Source organism: Leptonychotes weddellii, chromosome 5 (genome assembly GCF_054177405.1).
Source record: "Leptonychotes weddellii isolate Sample4059 chromosome 5, ASM5417740v2, whole genome shotgun sequence".
NCBI lineage: Eukaryota > Metazoa > Chordata > Mammalia > Carnivora > Phocidae > Leptonychotes > Leptonychotes weddellii.
The window spans coordinates 113,451,695-113,473,308 of record NC_138373.1 but is presented as its reverse complement, the minus strand read 5'-3'; the positions used below and the strand labels follow the sequence as shown (position 1 = coordinate 113,473,308).

The following is a 21,614-nucleotide window of genomic DNA, read 5'->3' as shown; positions in this document are numbered from 1 at the left end:
AAACGGAGCTGGGACCTTGAAATATTTTTTTTTTTCTTCATCAGCTAACACGGTATTAAACTTTGTCAGCAGAGGGCACAGGAGGAAAACTGGGGAAGAAAAAGGGGTCCCCTTCCTGGTTTCAGTATGCTGACTCAACAGGCTCCTGCAGGGCTCGGAGCTTCTCCAGCAGCTGGCTTCTGCGGCGCCCCAAGCCGCTCTGCCCCTAGGCCCTTGCTCCGTGGGCCGCTTCTCCCGTGCCAGGCTGCCGCAGTATGAACGTCTCCAGCCCCGGCCTCCGCGGTGCACTCCCTGGTGACAGGCTCCCTGGTGACAGCCTCCTCCAGCACAAGCGGCCTCTCCAGGGCCAGCTACTGCCTGCGGTGCCAGGAATCAGCAGCACCTGGCAGGAAGCGGCTCCCCCGGCCACCCCAGCCCGCCACCCCCGCCCCTCAGCCACTCCGGTACTTTCGTAGTGGAATGCCTGTAGTGAGACACCTCCCTCTAAACAGCTTTCCCCAGCACCGCAGAGGGGAGATTTCCAGCAAATTCCAGAAGGTGCATTTCCAGAAAGTGGCCCAGGCATGGGTCACCGCAGTGACTTCACTGCTGTTCAGTGAGGTTCAGCCCCGCCCTCTCCAGCAAGACCCAGACCTCAGCCCCTGGGAGGGGCACTCAGGGGGCGCTTCGCCCTGGGCTCTACCTCAGCCCTAGGGGTCATGATTGCTTCTTATATTCTTCAGAATTTCTATTTACTCTCTTCTAGCCAATCCCTCATTACCATAATCGTCTGTTAAGGGTCGTAATTCTTTACATTATACTTTCCTGTTCAAATTACTGTGTGGTGTCTGTATCCAGATTATGTGCTGACTGATACATACTCCCTTATATATTTTAAAGTAACCACTAAAATTTCTTATCAAAATTTAAATAATTGAAAAAAAATAATTGAATTTTCTGGTGTTCTGTAAATAGATTACATGCTTAAAATACATTTTTGTCAAAACCTTGGAGCTATACATTTAGGTCATTTAATGAATGGAGAAGTCCACCCTATAACCTCATTTGCAAAAGGAGTCCTCTCTGTCATATCTATCAACCAAATGAAACCGTCAAAAAGAAAAAGACTTTCATTTTTAAAATTTAAATAAATATCTGGATACATATCCTCATGACAACAGGAGACCAGTAGAAAACGGATGGAAAGATGGATAAGCAGATAGCAGGCAGGCCGACTGAGTCTTATGAAGATGAAATACTATTTCAATATTTTTTTACCGGTTCAATATTTTTCAATTTTTTTTTTTGGCTTTGCTTTCCTGGGTTTCCCCTTCAGGAGTAATGCATTCTTGAACTGTCATTTTGCTTGATGCCTTAGAGATTTTATCCCAGGACAATAAATCATAGTAAGATTTGGGATGAGTGAAAAGGTATGACATCTTCTGTAAACAGGATAATGATAGAGGAGATAGGAAGAAAGAGGTGAGCGACCACAGACTCTCTCAGACACATCAGTGTCAGGGAAGCATACATATAGAAGCTGAGGACCAGAAAATTGATTCCCTCAAAACTGCCCATGCCCTGTGGCCCCTGGAAAGTCTTGATGGACACCCAAGGTACAGTTTCTCCAGTCTGAAGACAGCAGCACTGGACCAATGAACGAATGAAATCTACAATAAAGGCTAAAGCATTTCCACCACTAAAATTGACAAGAAACCAAGGAACGAAAAGCATACAATTTAAAAATGGGGGGGGGGGATAGAATAAAAATATTAAACCATATTCCTTAGAAACTTAGAAAATAAAAGCTTTCCCTATAAGAATGCTGCAGGAAATTGACACAATATCACCTCAAATATGAAACTCCCTGAATCTCACCAGTACCTATGTTTAAACAAAGGTCTTGCTTTTTAGTATTTGTGACTCAAAATCTCACATGGGTTAAATCCTTCATTTACAGTGGTTCTGTTTCTTATTTAAAACAATAAGTTTTCCTTAGATCCACTACTTTTCTGAATCACATGATGGGGAAAGAGATGGAGAATCTTAAACAAAAGGCAAAGGGGATGTGGCCAATTTTTACCATTTGGGATATTAACAAGTTTAACATGGCTCAGCAACTATCTTAAGTGTTATATCAACTATTATGACACAAGCTAAAAGTGTTGAAATATAAGGACGTGTGTTTTCTGAGAGGAAATGGGTGACAATTTGAAGGGCTGGTTTTTTTTAACATGAAGAATAAATACATAAGAATTCAGAACAGATTCTCAACCAACACTAATGTGCAATAAGGTTTATGCAAGTTAAGAAAGGTTTTAAACTTCTAAAAAATTTCAAGGAAACTACGGTTTCCCGTTATTTCTGGAAAATCTGTAAATGCTAGTGTTTTAAAAGGGAAATATTTATGGAGAGATATTAGGTATGTTTCACATGCTACATGTATCAGATTCTTGTTTGTTCATTTCCCCTTAGAAATTTGTAATTCTGCTTTAAATAAATGACATTTACTCTCAATTAAGGCTTCTGTCTTTTCATTCCCCGAAATATGCATCCCCATGGGAAGTACAGGGCTTCCAGGACTTTTCTACACCTAGATAAGTAAATTTTGGTAAAGATTTTCCTTTCCCGAATAAGATCCATAATCTACACTGTCTGAATTGACTATTTTGGTGAAAAAGTCTATATACTGCTTGTTTTATGGTAAACTATTGGGATCCTTAAAATAAAGGTAATTTGCTTACATATGTGTAACTATCAGTTATAATACCCATGCTACTTTCAGTACAGGTATTGCACTTCCTTGCAGAAATATGAATAATCAACTTGGTAGATATTATTCAATCAGAAGGATGCACATGAAGAACTTTTACTATGGCCCAGTAAATGAATTTAGGGCCATCACTTGATAAACGAAAAATCAATAAATATATTAACATTTCTCTGCCCACCAAAATCTCTCTCATAGCTCTTCTAAGCACCATGGTTAATTATGATGAGCAAGTTAACGTCAGGTATTTCAAAGATCCAAACAGTGCAAAGTTAGCCAGTCTACCAAACTGGTAATTTATCATGAAAGTCAATAATTACTTTTGTTTTGTGGAGAGAAAATAGAAATAATAGAAATAAGAAAATTTAGTAGCATAAAGATTCTTTTCTTTAGTAGTATAAAGATTCTAATGTGAATGAGCAATAACTAGTTTGTTGCCATCTGTGATATTTCCATATCCCTGGGTTTTTAACATACTTACTTGAACAACGGAGTTCCACAAACAACACATTTATATATTCCAGGATCTTTGTGATGTGTATATTCTCCTTCAAAGGCACTGATAAACAATAAACAGAGCATTAAAAAAATTAAAGTTAGTATTATTTCTTATAGAATGTATTTGCTTAAAATATATTTTTCTAATAAATATTCCAAGGGCTTTTTGTCCTAAGAGGAGAACAGACCAAACATTTGGAAATCTGAACATTACTAATATATTTCAAATCTATATAATAAAATGTGCATATAACTACTCCAAACTAGGGCAGGTTAAAAAAAAAAAAAAAGATCAAGCCACCTAATTATGTAATGCTTAGAAAAAAACTTTTCCTATTCAAAAAAAAAAAAAATAAACAAAACAAAATCCTTGTAATTCAGATTTGCAGGGGGAAAAAAAAAAACCATTACTACATAAGATTTCTGCCTACTCTACAGTGTCCAAGAGTGTATACCCAAAAATGCAGAAGGGTCCAAGACTTCAAGCGGAAGGAGTCTTATTTTTTGGTTTGAAAAGGAATATTGCAGCTTTAAGGGAATATTTTTCTAAGTTAACAATCTTAAAGGCTAGGAGGTCATTCAGCTAATACAAATCAGCTGTGCTAGCCCAACAAAAAGTCTATGTGCTCTGCAGCTTGTTTTTATTATTCTTTCACCCTCTTTATGAGGTCCAATTTTTTTATAAACAGAATTTTTAAGAATGACCTAATCTCTAGTTGTTTGTGTGCATTAAATCATTTTGCTAGTCATGTACACAACAGGACGGGTAGAGGTCCTCCTGGGCTGAGGCTGAAGCCCACCACTGGCTCACTGTGTGGTGAGAGTAGACGTTGTCAGAGATTCAACGTTTGGTAAATTCAGTAAACAGTATATACTGTGACAGGAAGAGAGTGTTGCCTATTAACAAGGCCCCCATGTGTGGTAAAGAACTCTTTCAGTTCATGAATGAAAACAAGAAGTTACATCATTAATAAATTTGGATCAGAGGTAAGTTACAGCCTTATGCCAGCCTCCATGGTATAAATTAAACAACAAAATGGTTGGACCTTGGCAGGTTACCTTTGAGCTGGAATCAGCTGAGAGAGACTTTATTCACTAAAAACGTCTTGGAAGTGAACAAACTCTTTTTTCAGGACTTAGGGCGAACTTCCAAGGACCAAAGCCATGTGAGGGCAGTTATTGAAAATTTTTGACATTCCAACCACAAATGAGCCAATAAATACTTTCTCCACATGTGCTTCAAAAAGAAATTGGAGTGGGGTAGAAAGGAACTAAATTATGCTACCTTCTTTTTGCAGCCAAAACGTCTATACTTACAATGGCCACCTTCAAAATTTCAGTATCCTGGCACAGTGCCATGTCCCTCATGGTTTTGCTTACTGTGATGTCTTCCCCAAAAATGTACCTAAATCGCTATTACTTCCACACATTTTGTAGTAAACTAAAAACAGGCCCTTAATAAAAGCCTTGTGATTTTACATAAGATAGAGTGTTCATTAAATGGGGGAAAGAATAAATAAAACTTAGTCTTAACCTAAACAATACCATTTTCAACCTTTTCAAGGATACTAATTTGTAGATTTTAGCAAATAAGTGTAGAATTCTTTAAATTAAATGGCAAGGGAAAGGATTCAGAGCCGTGGGGGATGGGAGGGGTTGGGAAGGCAAAGAAAACTAGTTCTTAATGACTTTTTCTTACAGCTCATCTTACCTTTCGGTCCCTTTCTCCTGAGTGACATGGTACTGCAGGGGTGTTAGTCGCTTCCTTAGTTCCTGCTGGGAGAAGACCACCTTACAGTTCTTTTTATCCCTACATGACCCTGGAAAGAGAGAGGATATGGGAGAAGGAGTCTTTTTAGTTTGAATCCTAAATACTTGCTTTGGCTGGCCGCCACCGCCCAGCTTCTGCAGTCACTTGTCAACCACTAGACCGGTCCCTGATGCACCAAACTTATCTGAACTGCAGCTGACTAGTTCTCTCAGTTTGAAGAGAATCTTTCTCAAGATACAGGAGCTCCCACTGGAGCACTGACAAGGTGCCACAGCCAAAGATGCCAACATGGGATGGGAACAACTCACTGAACATTCCCAAAGATGGTAGCACATCCTCTATGTCTCCTAACACCAGGAAATCCTTTTCTTCAAAGAAATTCAAAAAGCATAACCCTGTTTATAAACATTTACACTGTATGTGTATAAGATGATGGGCATATTATGCTAAATAATAATTCCCCATTCAATAATTTTGCAACTTAGCAGAATAGCTTGAAACCATCATTCCGTTTCTATTCTGGGCCATTTAAATGGTAGCCAACTTTTTTAAACCCTAAAGATGCATTTTTCCATAACTAGGAATTTGTCCTTCTCTGTGATTCTGTCAGCCACTTCACTAGGTTCTGTAGAGTCCTTAAAAACAAATGTCTTTAAAGACTGTATCTTACAATGTTAAACAGGCAGCAAGAAAGGCTTTAATAGACTCCAGAAGAAGGTTTTACACTAATGTAGATTCAATAAGTTCCAAAGAAAAGGTGAGAAAAATAGGGGCAGGGGGAAGACAAAGAGAAGTAAAGGGAATGTGATTTTACTTAGAGACCTACAGTCTTCTTTTTGCAAAGTATATCTAGGAAGACTTCACTGATTAAGTGTATTCAAATGGTGAAATAATTTTAATGTGATTGTAATAACAATGGCAGCTTTTATTTCAACCTATACAGACTGCAGTAAAATGTTCAGACAACACCTGTTTATACGTGGTATTTTATTTTACCTACACAAATGATTGAAAAGAAATATAACTCCGAGACAGGGCAACCCTTACTCACTGCAATAAAATTGCCTTTTTTTTTTTTTTTTTTTTTGCCATTCATCACAGTGGGAAAGGGGCCTGCAGTTGGCCCTAGGTGCAAAAATCTCTTACCACGTTTTGAAATTACTAAAAGAAAGCTTGCTTCATCCCCTGAATACTAAACTCAACTTCCTCTGAAATGAAAAGAACTCTGATTAAAATAGAAATGCTCCCTGTGTCTTTTACTGTTAAGTCACCTGATGTCACAGTATGTGAGGTCACTGAAATGAAACCAGGAAAAAAAATGACTAACCGGTTCCCCTGATTGTGGGATTGAAGAAGCATATCAGCTTCCAGGATCAGGGCCACCAAGATAGAGCGGCTGATTCTCGATGAGAAAATACAGAGTCAGGAAGATAGCTAACCAGAGCCAAATAGAAAGCCGCACCTTGCTGCAGGCCTGTGGGCTGTCAAACAGCGCTTCTCCTGACCTTCCACAGAGCGGACGGGCATATCGCTGATGGTGTGTGGCTCTCTCATCTCAGTGGAACCCATATTACACTAGGCTTTCTCCAAACACCTACTACTTACACTTTTAATCTTTTCCGAGGGGCAGATGAGAAATGTTTGTCCTGTCAGAGCAAGCCTCTCCAGAGCCTGAACGCAGAACTGCTCTTTGTTACCTCTCAGTTGACTGTCATAACCGAGTTCCTGCTCCGTCCACTGTAGGCTTCTTAAAAGCTATCTTTTTGTTTTTATTTCTCGATTAGTTGGAAGGGTTGTATCTCTGTTGATTTTGCCCAAAAAGATTCATTAATTGCCAATTTAACGTGACAAAATCTCCGAGTTAAAAGTATTCTTTCCCCTGGCATGGATAATTAAAACCTGTACAATTAGAATTAAACGATTCTGTCCAAAATATTTTTGTTGATCTATGTTCATTCATACAAAAAGACCAATTGTGTTCCCAAAATTGGGAGAACTAAGCTACCCATCTGTATGTCATTTAGCATAAGAGAAGCAACTGCAGGTTTAAATTACACGGTATTGGGTTGCAATTTCCTAACATTGGATGCTTTTCTGCTTTTTTACCTTGAGTCATTTACTAAGGAGTGTTCATAAAAAGTAGCTTAAAGCACAGATGCTTGCAAATCGTTTAGGCAAAGATGTTTCTCTCTTTTTCATTCTCCCTCTCTCAAAAATCTCTCTTTTCTGAAGAAAGAGAATAAAATTGTTGGTCAGTATTGACGAACCACGTTAAGTATTTGTACAGAGAGAAAAGGTAAAATTGAAAACATCTGATTGAAGTAAATATGACAAACATAAAAGCTTTCCTGGTGAATGAAGGGTATTGAGGAGACTTTATTTCATAGATTAGAAATTACTTTTGATCTAAACATTCTTAAAAACAGATTGTTTTTCCACCACGAACCATCTCATTAACTGTGCTACAGAGACCTCGTTTTCATGGCAAGCTTTGAAAGAGTGCTGTGCTCTTTTGTCAGACTCCGTCTTATCTGGGAGGGGGATAAAGATTTCAGTCCAGCTTTCTTTGTTTGTCTTTCAAGAACCACTAAAGCAGTATTCACACAAATTTTGTAGGAATGTGCCCTATGTCACAGCCTACAAATTATTTGGTTTTGGTGCACTTAAAGGTCATCTTCCAAATTAGCAAAATTTTCTTATATCCTGGCTTTTCAACCTTAAATATAAATATTGTTTCCTACCTCTAAGTGAGGTTTTTTTTTCTCTTTAAGAAATGCTAGTGCTTATTAAAAGTTGTCGAACTTTGTACTTTTTTCTTCTCTGGTTATACCATATTCTCAAATAATTAGGCTTTTAAAGTGTACCTAATAGCAAAAGGAAGTATATGTAGACTAGAAACAACTATTGTGATTTTATATTAAACAACCCAATGAGCAGTTAGTCAGATTTTAATAAATTTCTTGCCACATAGTTTAATAATATACTTCCTGGACAACTGAAAGTTATACTATTACATTAGCTCTTCTAGCGTCATAACCCAAAACTGACATATATAAACACAGAAAGGCTTCTCTTTTGTCTCTGATTTCCCTTCTCCCTCTCAGACTCACTTTTCTAAAGTTATATGGTGCCACTGTCAATTTTGAAGAAATAATTTCATTTTGAAATTCTAGAATAATTCACTGGATGGTTTTTCTTCACTATCTTCACTTAGGAGCTGTAATTTTCTTATTACACAGGGTAATTTAACATTAGTATTATATGACATCTGTTCAACGACCTCTAAATTGGCTTAGAAGTATGTTAGGGAAAGATTTTTCCCTTTATTTAAATGTTTAATAGAGTGCTTCGAAGGCACAAGTGAGTGTGTGTGTGGATACGTGCAACACAAAGTATGTTTGAGAGAGTGATACTGCCCCCTTGGTATCTCATAACACCAGTCTCTACAGAGTAACTTTGGTATAGATAAGATCCATCTTGAACCCCATCCAAGAGTATTTATTTACTGAAATATGCCTAAAGTCTCTTTTTATATTGACGCTTGTTCCATTGAGGCTTGCTTCCTCAAAGCCAGTATTATCTTGAAGCTCCAATGGAAAGCTCTTGCTCTAAGTAGAAACAGACTGACAGCAAGAGTTCATGTTCTGGCTCTGCCTGCTTCCCAGTCATGTGACCTGAGGCAAGTTAGTCTCTCTGACCATGTACTGACAGGTCAGCTCGAAAGATCACAGCAAATCACAAAGATCTAAGTGATCTCAGCAAACACTGTCTGAATAAATGCACTATCACACTATCATTCTGATTACAGTAAATTCTGAAGTTAAAAGTGTAGTTTCAAAGGTAGCCTGGTTAACTATTTCAGTGTGCTGCAATATCCTATTGGTAATCATTTTTCTATAATAATTCCCTTAGGGCAGTATTTTTCTCACAAATTATCTTTTAAAATGATTAAAATAAGAATTAAAAGAAAACTAAAATTTGAGTATTTAACTATGTGCTAGGCACATTTCTAGGCATTTTTACATAACCATGTTTAATCCTCTCAATAATTCTAGGAGGTAGACATCATGCTCATTCTACAGATACAGAAGCTGAGGGCTAGGAGAGGTTGTACAATAACTTCCTAAGGACAAACAGTAAATAGATATATCAACTCAAACCCAGGGCTATCTGACTGTAAAGCCCATAGTCATTATATATTCTGAGGACAAATTATGCTAGAGCTTTCTTCTTTCTTCTTAAATTATGCAATAACTTTTAGCTCAAGAACTATTGCTAATGGGGCGCCTGGGTGGCTCAGTCGTTAAGCGTCTGCCTTCGGCTCAGGTCATGTTCCCAGGGTCCTGGCATCGAGCCCCGCATCGGGCTCTCTGCTCCGCGGGAAGCCTGCTTCTCCCTCTCCCACTCCCACTGCTTGTGTTCCCTCTCTCACTGTCTCTCTATCAAATAAATAAATAAAATCTTTAAAAAAAAAAAAGAACTATTGCTAACAACTTAAGATAATAAAGGAGAAGAGTAATAATTGCCACAGTACATCCAGAAAAATGAATACATTTGTCTGCTGGCCAATGTCTGTTTTCCCTGTGTTCATTCCTTCAACAGAGGGTCAGTGACAAGGTTCAAATGGGATTCTCACAAAGTCTATAAAACGTTGAAAGGCTTTTTAACTTCCTGTTAAGAAGTAAATCAGATCTGTTACCTAAGTCTTAGAACACTTTTAAGTCATAAATCTTACATTTCATTGTGAAAAATCAAAACAAAACAAGACCTAAAGATCCCATAACTTTAGTTTTGGTTCTAGGATCAGAAAAAACTGAAACTATTAAATATTTTCCCAAGGTAATAAATAAATAAAAGATGACAAAACCATCTTGTTTTGCTTCGAGTTTAGTGGGTTTAAACAGTAAAATTCATGTTGAAATAGCTTGCTACTATATTTCAAAGTGGTATACTTGAATTTTCATTACCACTTTGAATTTTCATTTGGTTATTAGTCTGTCATATTGGAAAGCTGAACACTATCCAGATATGATAGTGTTAGAAATTTCTAAATAAGTGGGCATTTATAAAAGCCAAATCTAGTCCATTTTTAGAATAGCATGTAAAATATATTCCATGAACCATTTTTTCATATATGTTTGTTTGTTTTGCATTCCAGTAATTCAATAAAGGTTTGAAAAAAAAAAATGCCAAGCACGAGGAAGAAAAGCTTTCATGCCTGTAGAAGCATACCCAATTCTGATTTTTCTCTCAAAGTAGACCTACATAGGAAAAACATTCCCAAGATTAACATGCAATCTAAGATGTCATGACACTTTTGCCTCAATACTGTGGCTTCCATGAGACTAGGGTTGCAGGGCTTACTTACAGGACCACTGATCCAACATTTTTTTCTTACTGTTTTCTAAAGGCAACAAAAGTGTTGAAGGTTTACAGAGTGCCAGGTACTGTGCTAAGTGAAATATAGTCATTCATTCCTTCAAGTAATTATTGAGTACCTATTATATGCTGCATTATTCTAAGTACTTAGGATATACAAGTAAAACAAAGATCCTGCTTTCATGGAGCTCCTGCGAAAGCAGCCGCGGTGGGGGAAGACAGAAAGAACACAATGAAAATAAGTAAGTAAATTAGGTAACCCCTTAGAAGGGAATAAGTACACAGGAAGGAAAAAGGCAAAACTGAGCAGAGCAAAGAAGATTTGGAATGCCAGAAGTTAAGGGCTGTAACCTTAAATATGGTCAAAGTAGGGCTCACTGAGAAGGCAACATTGGACAAAGCCTTGAAGCTAGAGAGGAAGTTGGTTGTACTGATATCCAGAAGAGGTGCTTTCTAAGCACAGAGAGGATATGGCCAATGCAAGAGATGAGTACACTAAGTTCACGCTCCAGTGGTAGAGACGGAGACAGGGAACTGCCACACGCGTGCCAAAACCTGAACGTGAATGGGGCAGAAAGCAACAATTTAAACATGCGAAGAATAGGTTTTTAAACCAGGAAATTTATAATTATATATCTTAGTACAGACATTGTCTGGCATTACTTTTTAACTCCCAAGAGAAATGTTAGGGAATATCCTTTTAGCAATGTTCTATCCTCAAAATAGCTCTCAGAGAGTATCTGACTGGCTGAACTTTGAACCCAGAATCAGAGGGCAGTCCCTGCTAACTTGCTCTGTGTAATTAATGTCATCCCTTTCAGACTACGGATTATCATTCCCAACCTGGAGTCACGTGTAAGAGGATACTCAATAGATGTTTTTCAGTGATAAATTTTTGATGGACCCAGAGAGCAAAATCCTTTGGCCAAATGATGTTTTTACCCTTCTGGAACAAGCCAGTCACTCTTCCCTGCAGAGTGCTCTTGTAGGTGATGTCAGGGAATATCCATAACTAAAGAAAGTTTAAAATTTGTACCTCAACCTGGTTTCCATGTTTTAAAAACATTCTTAGTTTTTACATTTACGTTCAGTTTCATTTCATTCATCCCCCAAGTCCTAAATATAACACAAAGAAAATAAAACTCCAGGTCTTAGAAACCAGAAAGCAAGACAATTGTTTCTTCCTAAACACTTTTTTTCTTTTCTATATGTGAGAAAAATCATATCTTTGTCATAGTAATTATCCCATTTCATGATATCCCATTTCGCAGCTCCGCAATTTCTCCTCTTCCAAATCTAAATCCATAACTTGATCCTGGCTGTTTTTACTTTGGTGAGTTTTTCTATTCACCATAAGACAGTTGTACAGATCGGTTTCAGTTATATTCTATTGATGTATGCACAGAGTTCTAATTAACATCAGTGGACATTAGAAGCATGCCAAGGCAACATACCATTTTAAACTTTTTGAATTAAACAAGACCATATGTTTTAGTGGAGCATAGTTGAATGATAAAATTGGTCTCTGGTTTCCATACTGAAGGTTTGAATAGATAAACTGAGAAAATACTTGCAAGCAAATTTTCCTTCCAAGTCTACATACCCAAATAAATTCATCCCTACTCTGATAACTCCTTTCTTCTGTATACCCTTAGTACTAGTGCATTTACTCTGTGAGGTACTATTTACATGGGCTAAAATAGCATTTTGCAATTATTCTCAAATGTCTTCAGTTGTTTCCACTTTATTTTCTCAGATTATAAATTCTTTGACAACATAAACTGTTGAGCCTCATATTAACTCATACATCCTACAACTACTTATTAAACATCTACAGTGAATCAAGAACTATGATGAGCTCTGGAAAGTTAAAAACGAGTAAGTCAAGGTTCCTATCCTAGGAGAGCACATATTCTAGCAGGAATGATGTAAGAAAAGCAATCAAAACAATGTGCAGTCACATAGTAAAAGTATATGCAAAATTTTATCAATGAAACATTACATTAACATTAACATTGAAGACATTAATATTCTCAAACTTTGCCCATCTAGATTGACTAGGTCCAGTTGTAACTGGGATATGGAAAACTCACATAATTTGTGGAAAGAGCATCTATAGGCTCAGAGGGTTAGAGAAGATTCAAAGAGGGAAGAGAATTTCATCTAGAAAGCTGAGATGTAGTGTGATCAAATGTGTACAATGTCAAGACGGTAAGTATCCAGTTCTGATGAAGGGAATGCAAATGGTCTTCCATGTAAGTGATACCGGCTAACTTACCAAAGTAAGAACAGCCAGATCAAGTTATGGATTTAGATCTGGAAGAGGAGAAATTGCGGAGCTGAGAAATAAGGCAGTTTTAATATTAAGGGGAATGCGTGCAAGCATTTTCTCACTGGAAGTCAATGAGAGGACATTTATTTCCCACAACATCCAAAGCCTATTTAATATGGTTCAAAATTCTAGCCTTTAATAGTAAGTTCTTGTAAGTAGGGAGGTATGACTTTCTTGATAGGAGACGTGGAGAGGTTTACCACTACATGTATCCTGGTGAAACATTCACCTGAATGACTCTGTTAGATAGAAACCACATTTTGCATTTCTTTTACTTGTGTGCCACAAGGAAATTTTTAATTGTTGAAGTCATGTGTAGCAATAATTTTATCAACATTCTTTAAGTATCTAAAAGAACTAGAGTACTTTATCAGCTCTTCAGAATGTAATGCAAATACCAATAGCAGTGATTTTTACATTAATGTGGACCATAAAAGCCTAAGTTTAGGGAAATATTTAAAATATGTCTTGATGCAAAAAGCATTTTCTTGCTTTCAAAGCATATGAGTAAAAAGAGAATTTTTAAAGGCACTGCCATCATCAAGTGACAGTAGTGGAAGAGAAAGTCACTTAACTTCAAGTCTATCTGATTGCATGTGAAATGTCTGACAAAGTTGGAGTTCCCTGTTTTTAATTTTTTTTTTTTTCTAGTATGGGTCTTCACTAGAACATCATGGCCCATCCAGGGAAAGAAAAAAAAAATTAAAAGCAGACAGGCTCATTTCTATTCTACATTTCACATGCAATCAAAAAGACTTGCAAAAAATAGCTCGCTCTCCCATCCTGCCTCACCCCCTTGGGAGCACAGACTGGAGGGAAGATGAGGGATAACCACCCACAAAAAGGAAGGATAGGATCCCTCACTTAGGGATGCAGAATTTGGTTTAAATGTAACATTAAGAATACTTTACTAGAAAGAAAATAAAATTTATAGTCTAAGAGCTCAGCTTTGTAAATTTCCAAAATTACATTATCTCCCAAATCAAATTTAAAATCTAAATTAGTTCTAAAACAATGGGCAGAAAACAAACCTGCAATTGCCACTCAATGAATAGCTAAATTTGAGTCTGTATGTTCCAGAAAAATTTGAAAGATTCTGGAGGAAAAAAAGTAAAAATTTTTACATTTTTCTTTATCACCCAGACAACTAAAGAAAAAGCATAGGGCTTCTCCTGAATTATTCAATATTTCCTTGAAAGACAGGGTACATACATATCTTGGTTACCTTTGCACTCCCAGCACCTAGCAATGTACTGGGGCAAGAGTAAGTACTAAGTAAGTATATGCTGTATTTAAATATTTATTCAACTCCCCATTTTAATTATTTGTATTTAAATTTTTTCTGAAAAGATGTTTTCTAAATGATGCCTTTGGCTATGTTTCTTGGAATTTAATTTAAAAACTGCAACAATAGGGGTACCTGGCTGGCTCAGTTGATGGAGCATGTGACTCTTGATCTCAGGGTTGTACGTTCAAGCCCCACATTGGGTGTAGAGATTACTTAAAAAAATAAAATCTTAAAAAAAATTGCAACATTAATATTTTAAATCAGCGAAATTAAAAAAAAGAATAATTGATGATAGATTTTTTTTTCTTTGATTACTATTCTGAATCCTCTCTTGATTTCTACATTCAAATCTTCTCTTATAAGCTAGTATTCCATTAAATCTCTGGATTTAAGACTGAGAGATTACCTAATCCAGCATTCCCCAAAATGTAATCTATAAAACACTGGCTCTAATAAACAAAAAAATGCTAACAGGTTGTTCTTGGGAGGGTGGGGGGTGGGGGCGGGTAGAGGGTTGGCAAGAATAAACTTCCACAATCAAACCATATTGGAAAAGTCAAGGTTACATGGGTTTTTTAATGAAGATCTTCTCAGAGATTTTCTTAATATTGATGTGCATTATTAAATATGTGGTATTTCGACACACGATTATTTTATGCTCCACTAGAAAAGTAAAAAGAGCTGCCAATGACACAATATTTTCTCACACAACGGTTTAAACTGTGTCCTCATTACCAAGATGATAAAATGTAAAAACAGAATTTATAAAATATGGTAGTATGCAGTTTCTCAATTTGACAATGGGATCAGTTTTACAGGGTATTAATTAGTGTTCCTCAGGTTATAATTTGGGAAATGAGGAACTTCTAGTCCAAAGCTCTCATGAGTAAACCAAGGCCTAACAAAGTTACTTGACATGGTCACACACCTGGTTAATGAGAGCCAGGCTCTCTTGTCTGCCGCGTTCCTACTTTAATTTATTCATTCATTACATTTCTTTCTTGAACTCATGCTTTGTTGTGCTTTAACATGCCTATCTTTTACTAACCCATGTGCTCACAGTCCATTCCCACCCCCATGCCGCCATCCCCCACCCCTACCACTTCCTGCTAATTACATCTACACATTCCTTCAATATCCTTCAGAAGAACTGTCATTGCTTCAGATCCTATTCCAAGAACCAGTCTGCCATTCTGTGCAGAAAGAAGCACAGTGCTTCTCACTTCTTTTACTCCCTCCCACCATAGGGAAGCAAAGGAGGAAGTGTTTACGTAGAATCATAAAACCGTCAAGTATATAACTTCATCTTATAGATAACAAAATGACTCAGACCCAAAGTGGCCATCTTTCTCACCAGGATATACATTCCTTAAAAACAGAGGCCACATTATTTACAATGTGGCATTATATTGATACATAAGAGGATGCTACTTATTTACACCCATTCATTCATTCCACAAATATTTACTGAACACCTATTATGTGACAGACAAAATTCTAGTTGCTGAGATGTAGTAGTGAACTAAAGAGGCAAAAAAAAAAAAAAATCTCTGCCTTTTCGGAGCTTACTTTGCAGGAACCACGGATTTTCCTACATTAGAAATAGATTTTGGCCAATCAAACCCATCACCTTTCCCAGACATATCTAATGTCCCATCCCCTCCTTTTATAATCTTTCCAGCTTATTCCCCCTTAAAGTGGCACAGAATAAATTTCTGGGAAATGTGAGATAATGTTAATACCTGAGGGTTATATCTAACTGTGAAAGATTCGACAAGATTGTTATGTCATTCTTAGTTTACAGATGAAGAACAGGAATAAAAGGCATAAAACAGATTCATGGGGCCAGAAAGCAAGTTGGTAGTAGAAACAAGCTAGTAAATACAGACTAAGCTTCCAATCTGTTTCTTCATCAATACCAGTAATAGGACAGTAAGCTCTGAAACAATGTTATCTAAAATTTGAACAAGAACCATTAAAATATTAATCAAAATGGAATATAATATGAACAGCTGTCTCATTCTGTGGTCAAAATGCACTTCTACAACAAAACAAAATCTTGAAAACTATAGCTATAGAATTTTGGATTTTCTTTGTTTACTTAAAATTCAAATAATCTAATGATTTAAATTAGCACTCCATTCTTTGCTTGCAATTATGTGGCTGAATATGATAAATATATCTAGTGTTGAAGGAAATGCTTATCATAGTAGTTGAATAAATTTAAATTCTATAAATGTATAGCTCTTATAAATCACCTAAATAACTGATATCTTTGTCATTCCCTGGTATATTTTTTATGACATACATTTTAAGTGGCTAATACAAGTGCAAGTATACTAAATGTAAAAAAAGAAAAAAATAGGGAATTGAAATAAATGAATGGAAATTTTAAATTTTTAAATAAATGGTTGATTTTAAATGCAAAGGCACAGAAAGTAATTACAAATAATTTGCCATTGCATCTCAGTAAAATCTTTTTTAAAGGATTTTAAATTAAAATGTATCTAGCAAAAGCAGCAATGAGAAATTTAACCTTGAAACAAAATGTTTAGGATGAAGCTACAAATTGGAAAAGACTGAAAATGACAATTCATCAAGTATCTGGCCTCAATATTAGTGAGTCTTTGTGAACTGCCATACAGGCCTCCTTTCTTCATTAAACATGTTTGTTGAGAGCAAAAGGTGGCTCAGGCTTATTTGAATAAATCCTTCTATATGATCTGACAGGTAACATTCTTGTGAACATGTTTAGATAGATAAACATCTAATAACTCTACTTATAAGATTCCTCAGAAGTCCATATTGTCTAGATAATCTAACCCTGCAGGATTATCATTTGTTTTCAGAACTCAGAATACGTTTTATATTCTTTACAGTCACTGTTAATTAGTTGACCAGTGAGTTTCTCAGACTAAAATTTGTTTTATCTTTTGTTCATGCCCATTTTTCTCTCTGTTGCTACTAGATGTTGCTACATATTTTATAATTATTAATGTATATATGAAGAATTTATTCCATATTTATAAAAAATTAACAAAATCCACATTTAACAAACCATATGCCCAACACCTTATTCATACAGATGTATTGTTCTATAATAATTTAGCCTTGCGCACAAATAATTTTTAAAACTCATATGGTAGGTAATTAGATGTCATACAGCAAGTTTTCAACATTAACATTAAAACTTTATTATATCATAGAGCTACTAAACATTTTGTTTTAGAAAAAATATAGCTGCATCAGAGTACTCATTAATCAACATTTTAAATATAATTTTTCTTAGTTTCCAAAAATATCTTAATTCATGCGTAACAATCAACATGTTAAACTAATAACATTTTCAAGATTCTATAAAAATTCGAAACACAGCAAAACAAAATGTGAAATTTTCTTTCATTCTTGGGTGGTCTGCTGAAGAAGATTTAGTTGCATATAATGCTATAAATTACTGTTAAATCAGCTATTTGGATTTAAGATAAGTTAATTTATGAAAACTTGTTCTAGTTTATAGAAAGTCTACACATGAAAGACAATTTCGATGAGATGTCCAAGCATAAGGGACTTGGAATCCTATTGAAAATGGAAAAAGGTTTTGCACTTTACAAATATTGTTTGAACATAATATAAGCAGAAAAACTTGTGGTTTGTAAATCCATATGTTCTTAACTGGATATTCTTTACATACTTTTGTTTAAGTTTTCACAATGTACCTATGTGCTAATGATATCAGTACACTTGCATGCTGTGAAAGAACGTAAATCTAGTGCCATCTACCGGAAAAAGTGGGTACAATTCAATTAATTGCAAATTATTTTGTGAATTATGTGAGTTGAAATTTGTATGTCTATTTTTTAAATATCTCTTTCTTTAAAAAAAAATCTCCCCTAAGCATTTTTAATATAATCAAAGAAGTTAGGTAAGATGAGCATGTAAGACAATGGTGAAACTGAAAAATGGCGGGCGTTAATCTAAACACGTGGGAGAGAATTCCATTGGTGGTATCAATAAAGAAATCAGATATACTATGTTCTAATCAGTTTTTATGTTGGTATCATGTATATTGTTTAGAACACAGGTTCTAAACCTGTGGTCAAAGAACCCTCCCTTAAGGGTTTCAGGATATCTAACAAAAAAAATGAGATTATATGAATAATTGTGTGTAGGTTCACAGATGTACTTTCTGGGGGAGGAGAGTCATAACTTTTATCAAAGAATCATGGAGATGATTCACCTTTTCATAACCCTAAAAGGTTAAAAAATAAAACTGGCATAGAAAGCCAATCTATGCAGTAGATGAACAGCAAGCATACTGATGACCTCAATTCTTTTTTTAAAAAGGGTAAATAAACATAACATTGGATGCCATTAATGAGCTGTTGCCAGCTCTAACTTGGATAGTATTCTTACTTATGCATGTTGCTTTGGTGCATGTCTGCTGTAGTTCCTCTTTACAAATGGAAAATTTAAAGCATAACAAACATTAACGTGCTCCAGAGAAAAGTGATCAAAAGAGCCAGAATTCTTAATTCTCATAATAAGCATAATATGTACTTATTCTCTTCCTCAAACAGTTTATCTACCACTAAAACTCAAACCGTTTGAGAGAAAAAGTAAAAGCAAGTATGGATAATACACAATGAATCCATGTTACCACGCTTTTGCTCTTTGTTTAGCTACAATGTGTTTTATACCTACTATATCAACTGTATTGTATTAAATGCAACAAAGTGAAAAAAGAGAAAAGAAACTGTTTTTCATAATATATTCAAAAGGCAACCAAACCATGAAATTTACTTTTAATCTTCCCATATAAAAGAGTCTCAAATAAATGTGTACTCTCTGTTATAGCTATCACTTCACCTACATGTAAACTTTCCAAATGTTTATTCATTCGTTTAACAAATATTTATTAAGTGCCAGGCATTGTGCTAAGCTCTGGAGAGTTCTAGTTATACAGATGATATTCTATGACTTGCAAACACCATTTGCAAAATATCTCTAAGACTTCTAATTTCTACATTAGAATATTATGATATCTTTACGAACTACATAACCGCCGTGTGGCTCTTCAATTCATGGTGACTGTTAAATACGCCAATGAAGTCAAGTAACAACCACATATTATGTGTATGATGTTAGAGAAAAGTATAATTTATCACTGTAATTAGTACTATTTAGACAAATACTCTCACTTGGCTGAAAGCTACCATGCTATCTAGTCTAAGCTACAATTAGACTTAATTTTTATCAAGCACTGAAACTATGTATAAAATTGTGTTTCCTAATCCCTCCTCAGATAATGCTTCAGTCTTGATAGAGTGGTAAGGAATTCTAATGTTCAAACATGGAAAAGATTTCTGTCCTCCCACCACAACCTAGCAGATTTTTCTATAAATTCCCAGCCATTAATTAGTACTGAGTTTCCAGATTTAACTAAGCCAGAGCCAAAAGTAAAAACGACAGTTAATAAAATCACAGAATCTCAGAACTATATAGATGATCTAATTTGAATTCTTCATTTTAAAGATAAAGAGACTGAGATCTGAAGAGGTTCACAGTCATGTTCATGGTCACACAAGTTAATGATAGGGCTGTGGTTAGTTTTCTGACTCCTACTCCAGCACTCTTTTAATACAAAATGAAACTGTTATAGGAAATTAAGAAAAAATTCTGAGGGAGAAAGAAATTATCTTTAATTACAAACATGAGTGAACCATAACTCAGATGCACTTAATAAGCTCTAAATTAAAATTATGCTTTATTTAAAAATAAGAAGTAAAGGAAGTCAAAGCTGAAAAATGATAGGTCACTCTTTTGGGATATGGCCTCCATTCAGGTCAATCCAGTTATAATCAATTTTAAGAGCCTGTTTCAATTACTTTTTAGTTCTGGAATTATTTTGTATTGAATAATACCTGAAATTAGTAGGGTACTGGCTAAGGGAGCAGAAATCTTTTTGATTTACAGAGATTTTTTGCTGTAATGGGTTTTGACCAGGGAACAGTAAATTAAAGCAAGACTCCAGACTTTTCACCTTAATTTCCTATATCTCCAATTTTGACCTCTTCCCTCCCTACTTATATGAAGTAATAGGAACTAGCATTCCCACTTCAACTTCACTTTTATTTTTCAAAATATAGTTTGTTTCATTACTGTTGAACTTAATTTCTTCAACATTCCTGTGTTTCTAAGAATACAATTCTCTTAGATAAATGGATGGTAACGATTTTACTAATATTCAAGTCATAAAGTATGTAAATGCTGGAAAGACTGACTTTCATAATGCTTTAAAAAGTAAGTGGTGCTTTAATGACTAAGGCATTATGGAATACTATTCTAGCCAATTCATCTATCAAATTAAAATGGATTTGCAATCCAGAAAGACAGACACTTTGGCTTCCATCAGTACTGGATAGTTAGAATAAAAGAAACATGTATATTTATAGGACTTGAATTCTGGTTCGGCAGGATGTATAAGTAAAAGGAAGAGATATAAACAACAGATTGAGATGATTATTTCTCAAACAGAAAGTGCATTTGTGGTTCCTATTAAAGTGAAAATAGTTAAATGAAAGATAGGACATACATGTTCTTAAAAGTCTATTGTACTAGGAAAATACAAAGATGATAGATGATAGAAGAAAGGAAGAAAGAAAGGAAGAAAGGAAAAGAAAGAAAGAAAGAAAGATCTATAGTGAACTCAGTGAACATTTATATATGGTGCTTACTAAATCTCAGCCATTGTTCTATGCACTTAACACATCCTAAGCTATTTCACCCCCACAGCCACCTTTCAGGTGACTATTATTATTAACTCCCATATTACAAACAAGGAAGCCAAGGTACACAGCTAGTTAAGTAGCAAAACCAGACTTCAAATTCAGTCAAACCCCAGAATCTGTATTTTTAAGCACTATGCATAATGGCTACTGCTTAGGAATTATCCGCTTTGTTGAATTTATCTTTGAATCATTTTGATACCAAAATTTAAAGATACTTATACCTCAATTAAACAATTTCATTATGAAATCCTTCAATTCCATGATTCTAATATCTTAAAGAATACACCATTAATTAATTTATTTATTAATAAGGTGTCTCTAAATACTTAGGCTCCTCTGTGTATAGAAAACTCATGTTACAGAACACTACTGGTATTCTCACACTTTGGGGCTTTTTCAGTGGAAAACATGGTTATGTATAAACTAAATAACTTTCATACTCCCACTGTCATATATAGTATATACTTAGGAAAAAGTTCCGCATGATACAGGGACTACATTGATTGATGTTCTCCCTCAAGCTCATATACAATTCAGCAGGTAAACCTTGTCAGTTCTACAACCTAAAAATCTCTCAAATCCATCTCCCTTCTTTCTTTTTTTGTTTTGTTTTGTTTATTTGTTTTTGAGAGGGAGAGAGAGAGAGCAGGGGAGGGGCACAGGGAGAGGGAAAGAGAGAATCCCAAGCGGACTCCCCACTCACCGCGGAGCCCGACACAGGGCTCGATCTCAAGACCCTGAGATCATGACCTGATCTGAAATCAAGAGTCGGATACTTAACTGACTGAGCCACCCAGTTTCCCCCACCC

General features: G+C 35.6%; 1 protein-coding gene across 2 annotated transcripts in view; it reads right to left on the bottom strand.

The window, feature by feature from the left end:
• Window positions 1–21,614, bottom strand: part of MSRB3 (methionine sulfoxide reductase B3) — a 166,154-nt gene that overhangs the window by 112,932 nt on the left and 31,608 nt on the right. For both annotated transcript variants that reach the window (XM_081822004.1, XM_081822005.1), the window contains exons 3-4: window positions 4,959–5,067; window positions 3,231–3,308 (exon numbers count right to left, since the gene is read on the bottom strand). In XM_081822004.1, the coding sequence (XP_081678130.1) occupies window positions 3,231–3,308; window positions 4,959–5,067 (187 nt within the window). The remainder of the gene's footprint in view (window positions 1–3,230; window positions 3,309–4,958; window positions 5,068–21,614) is intronic.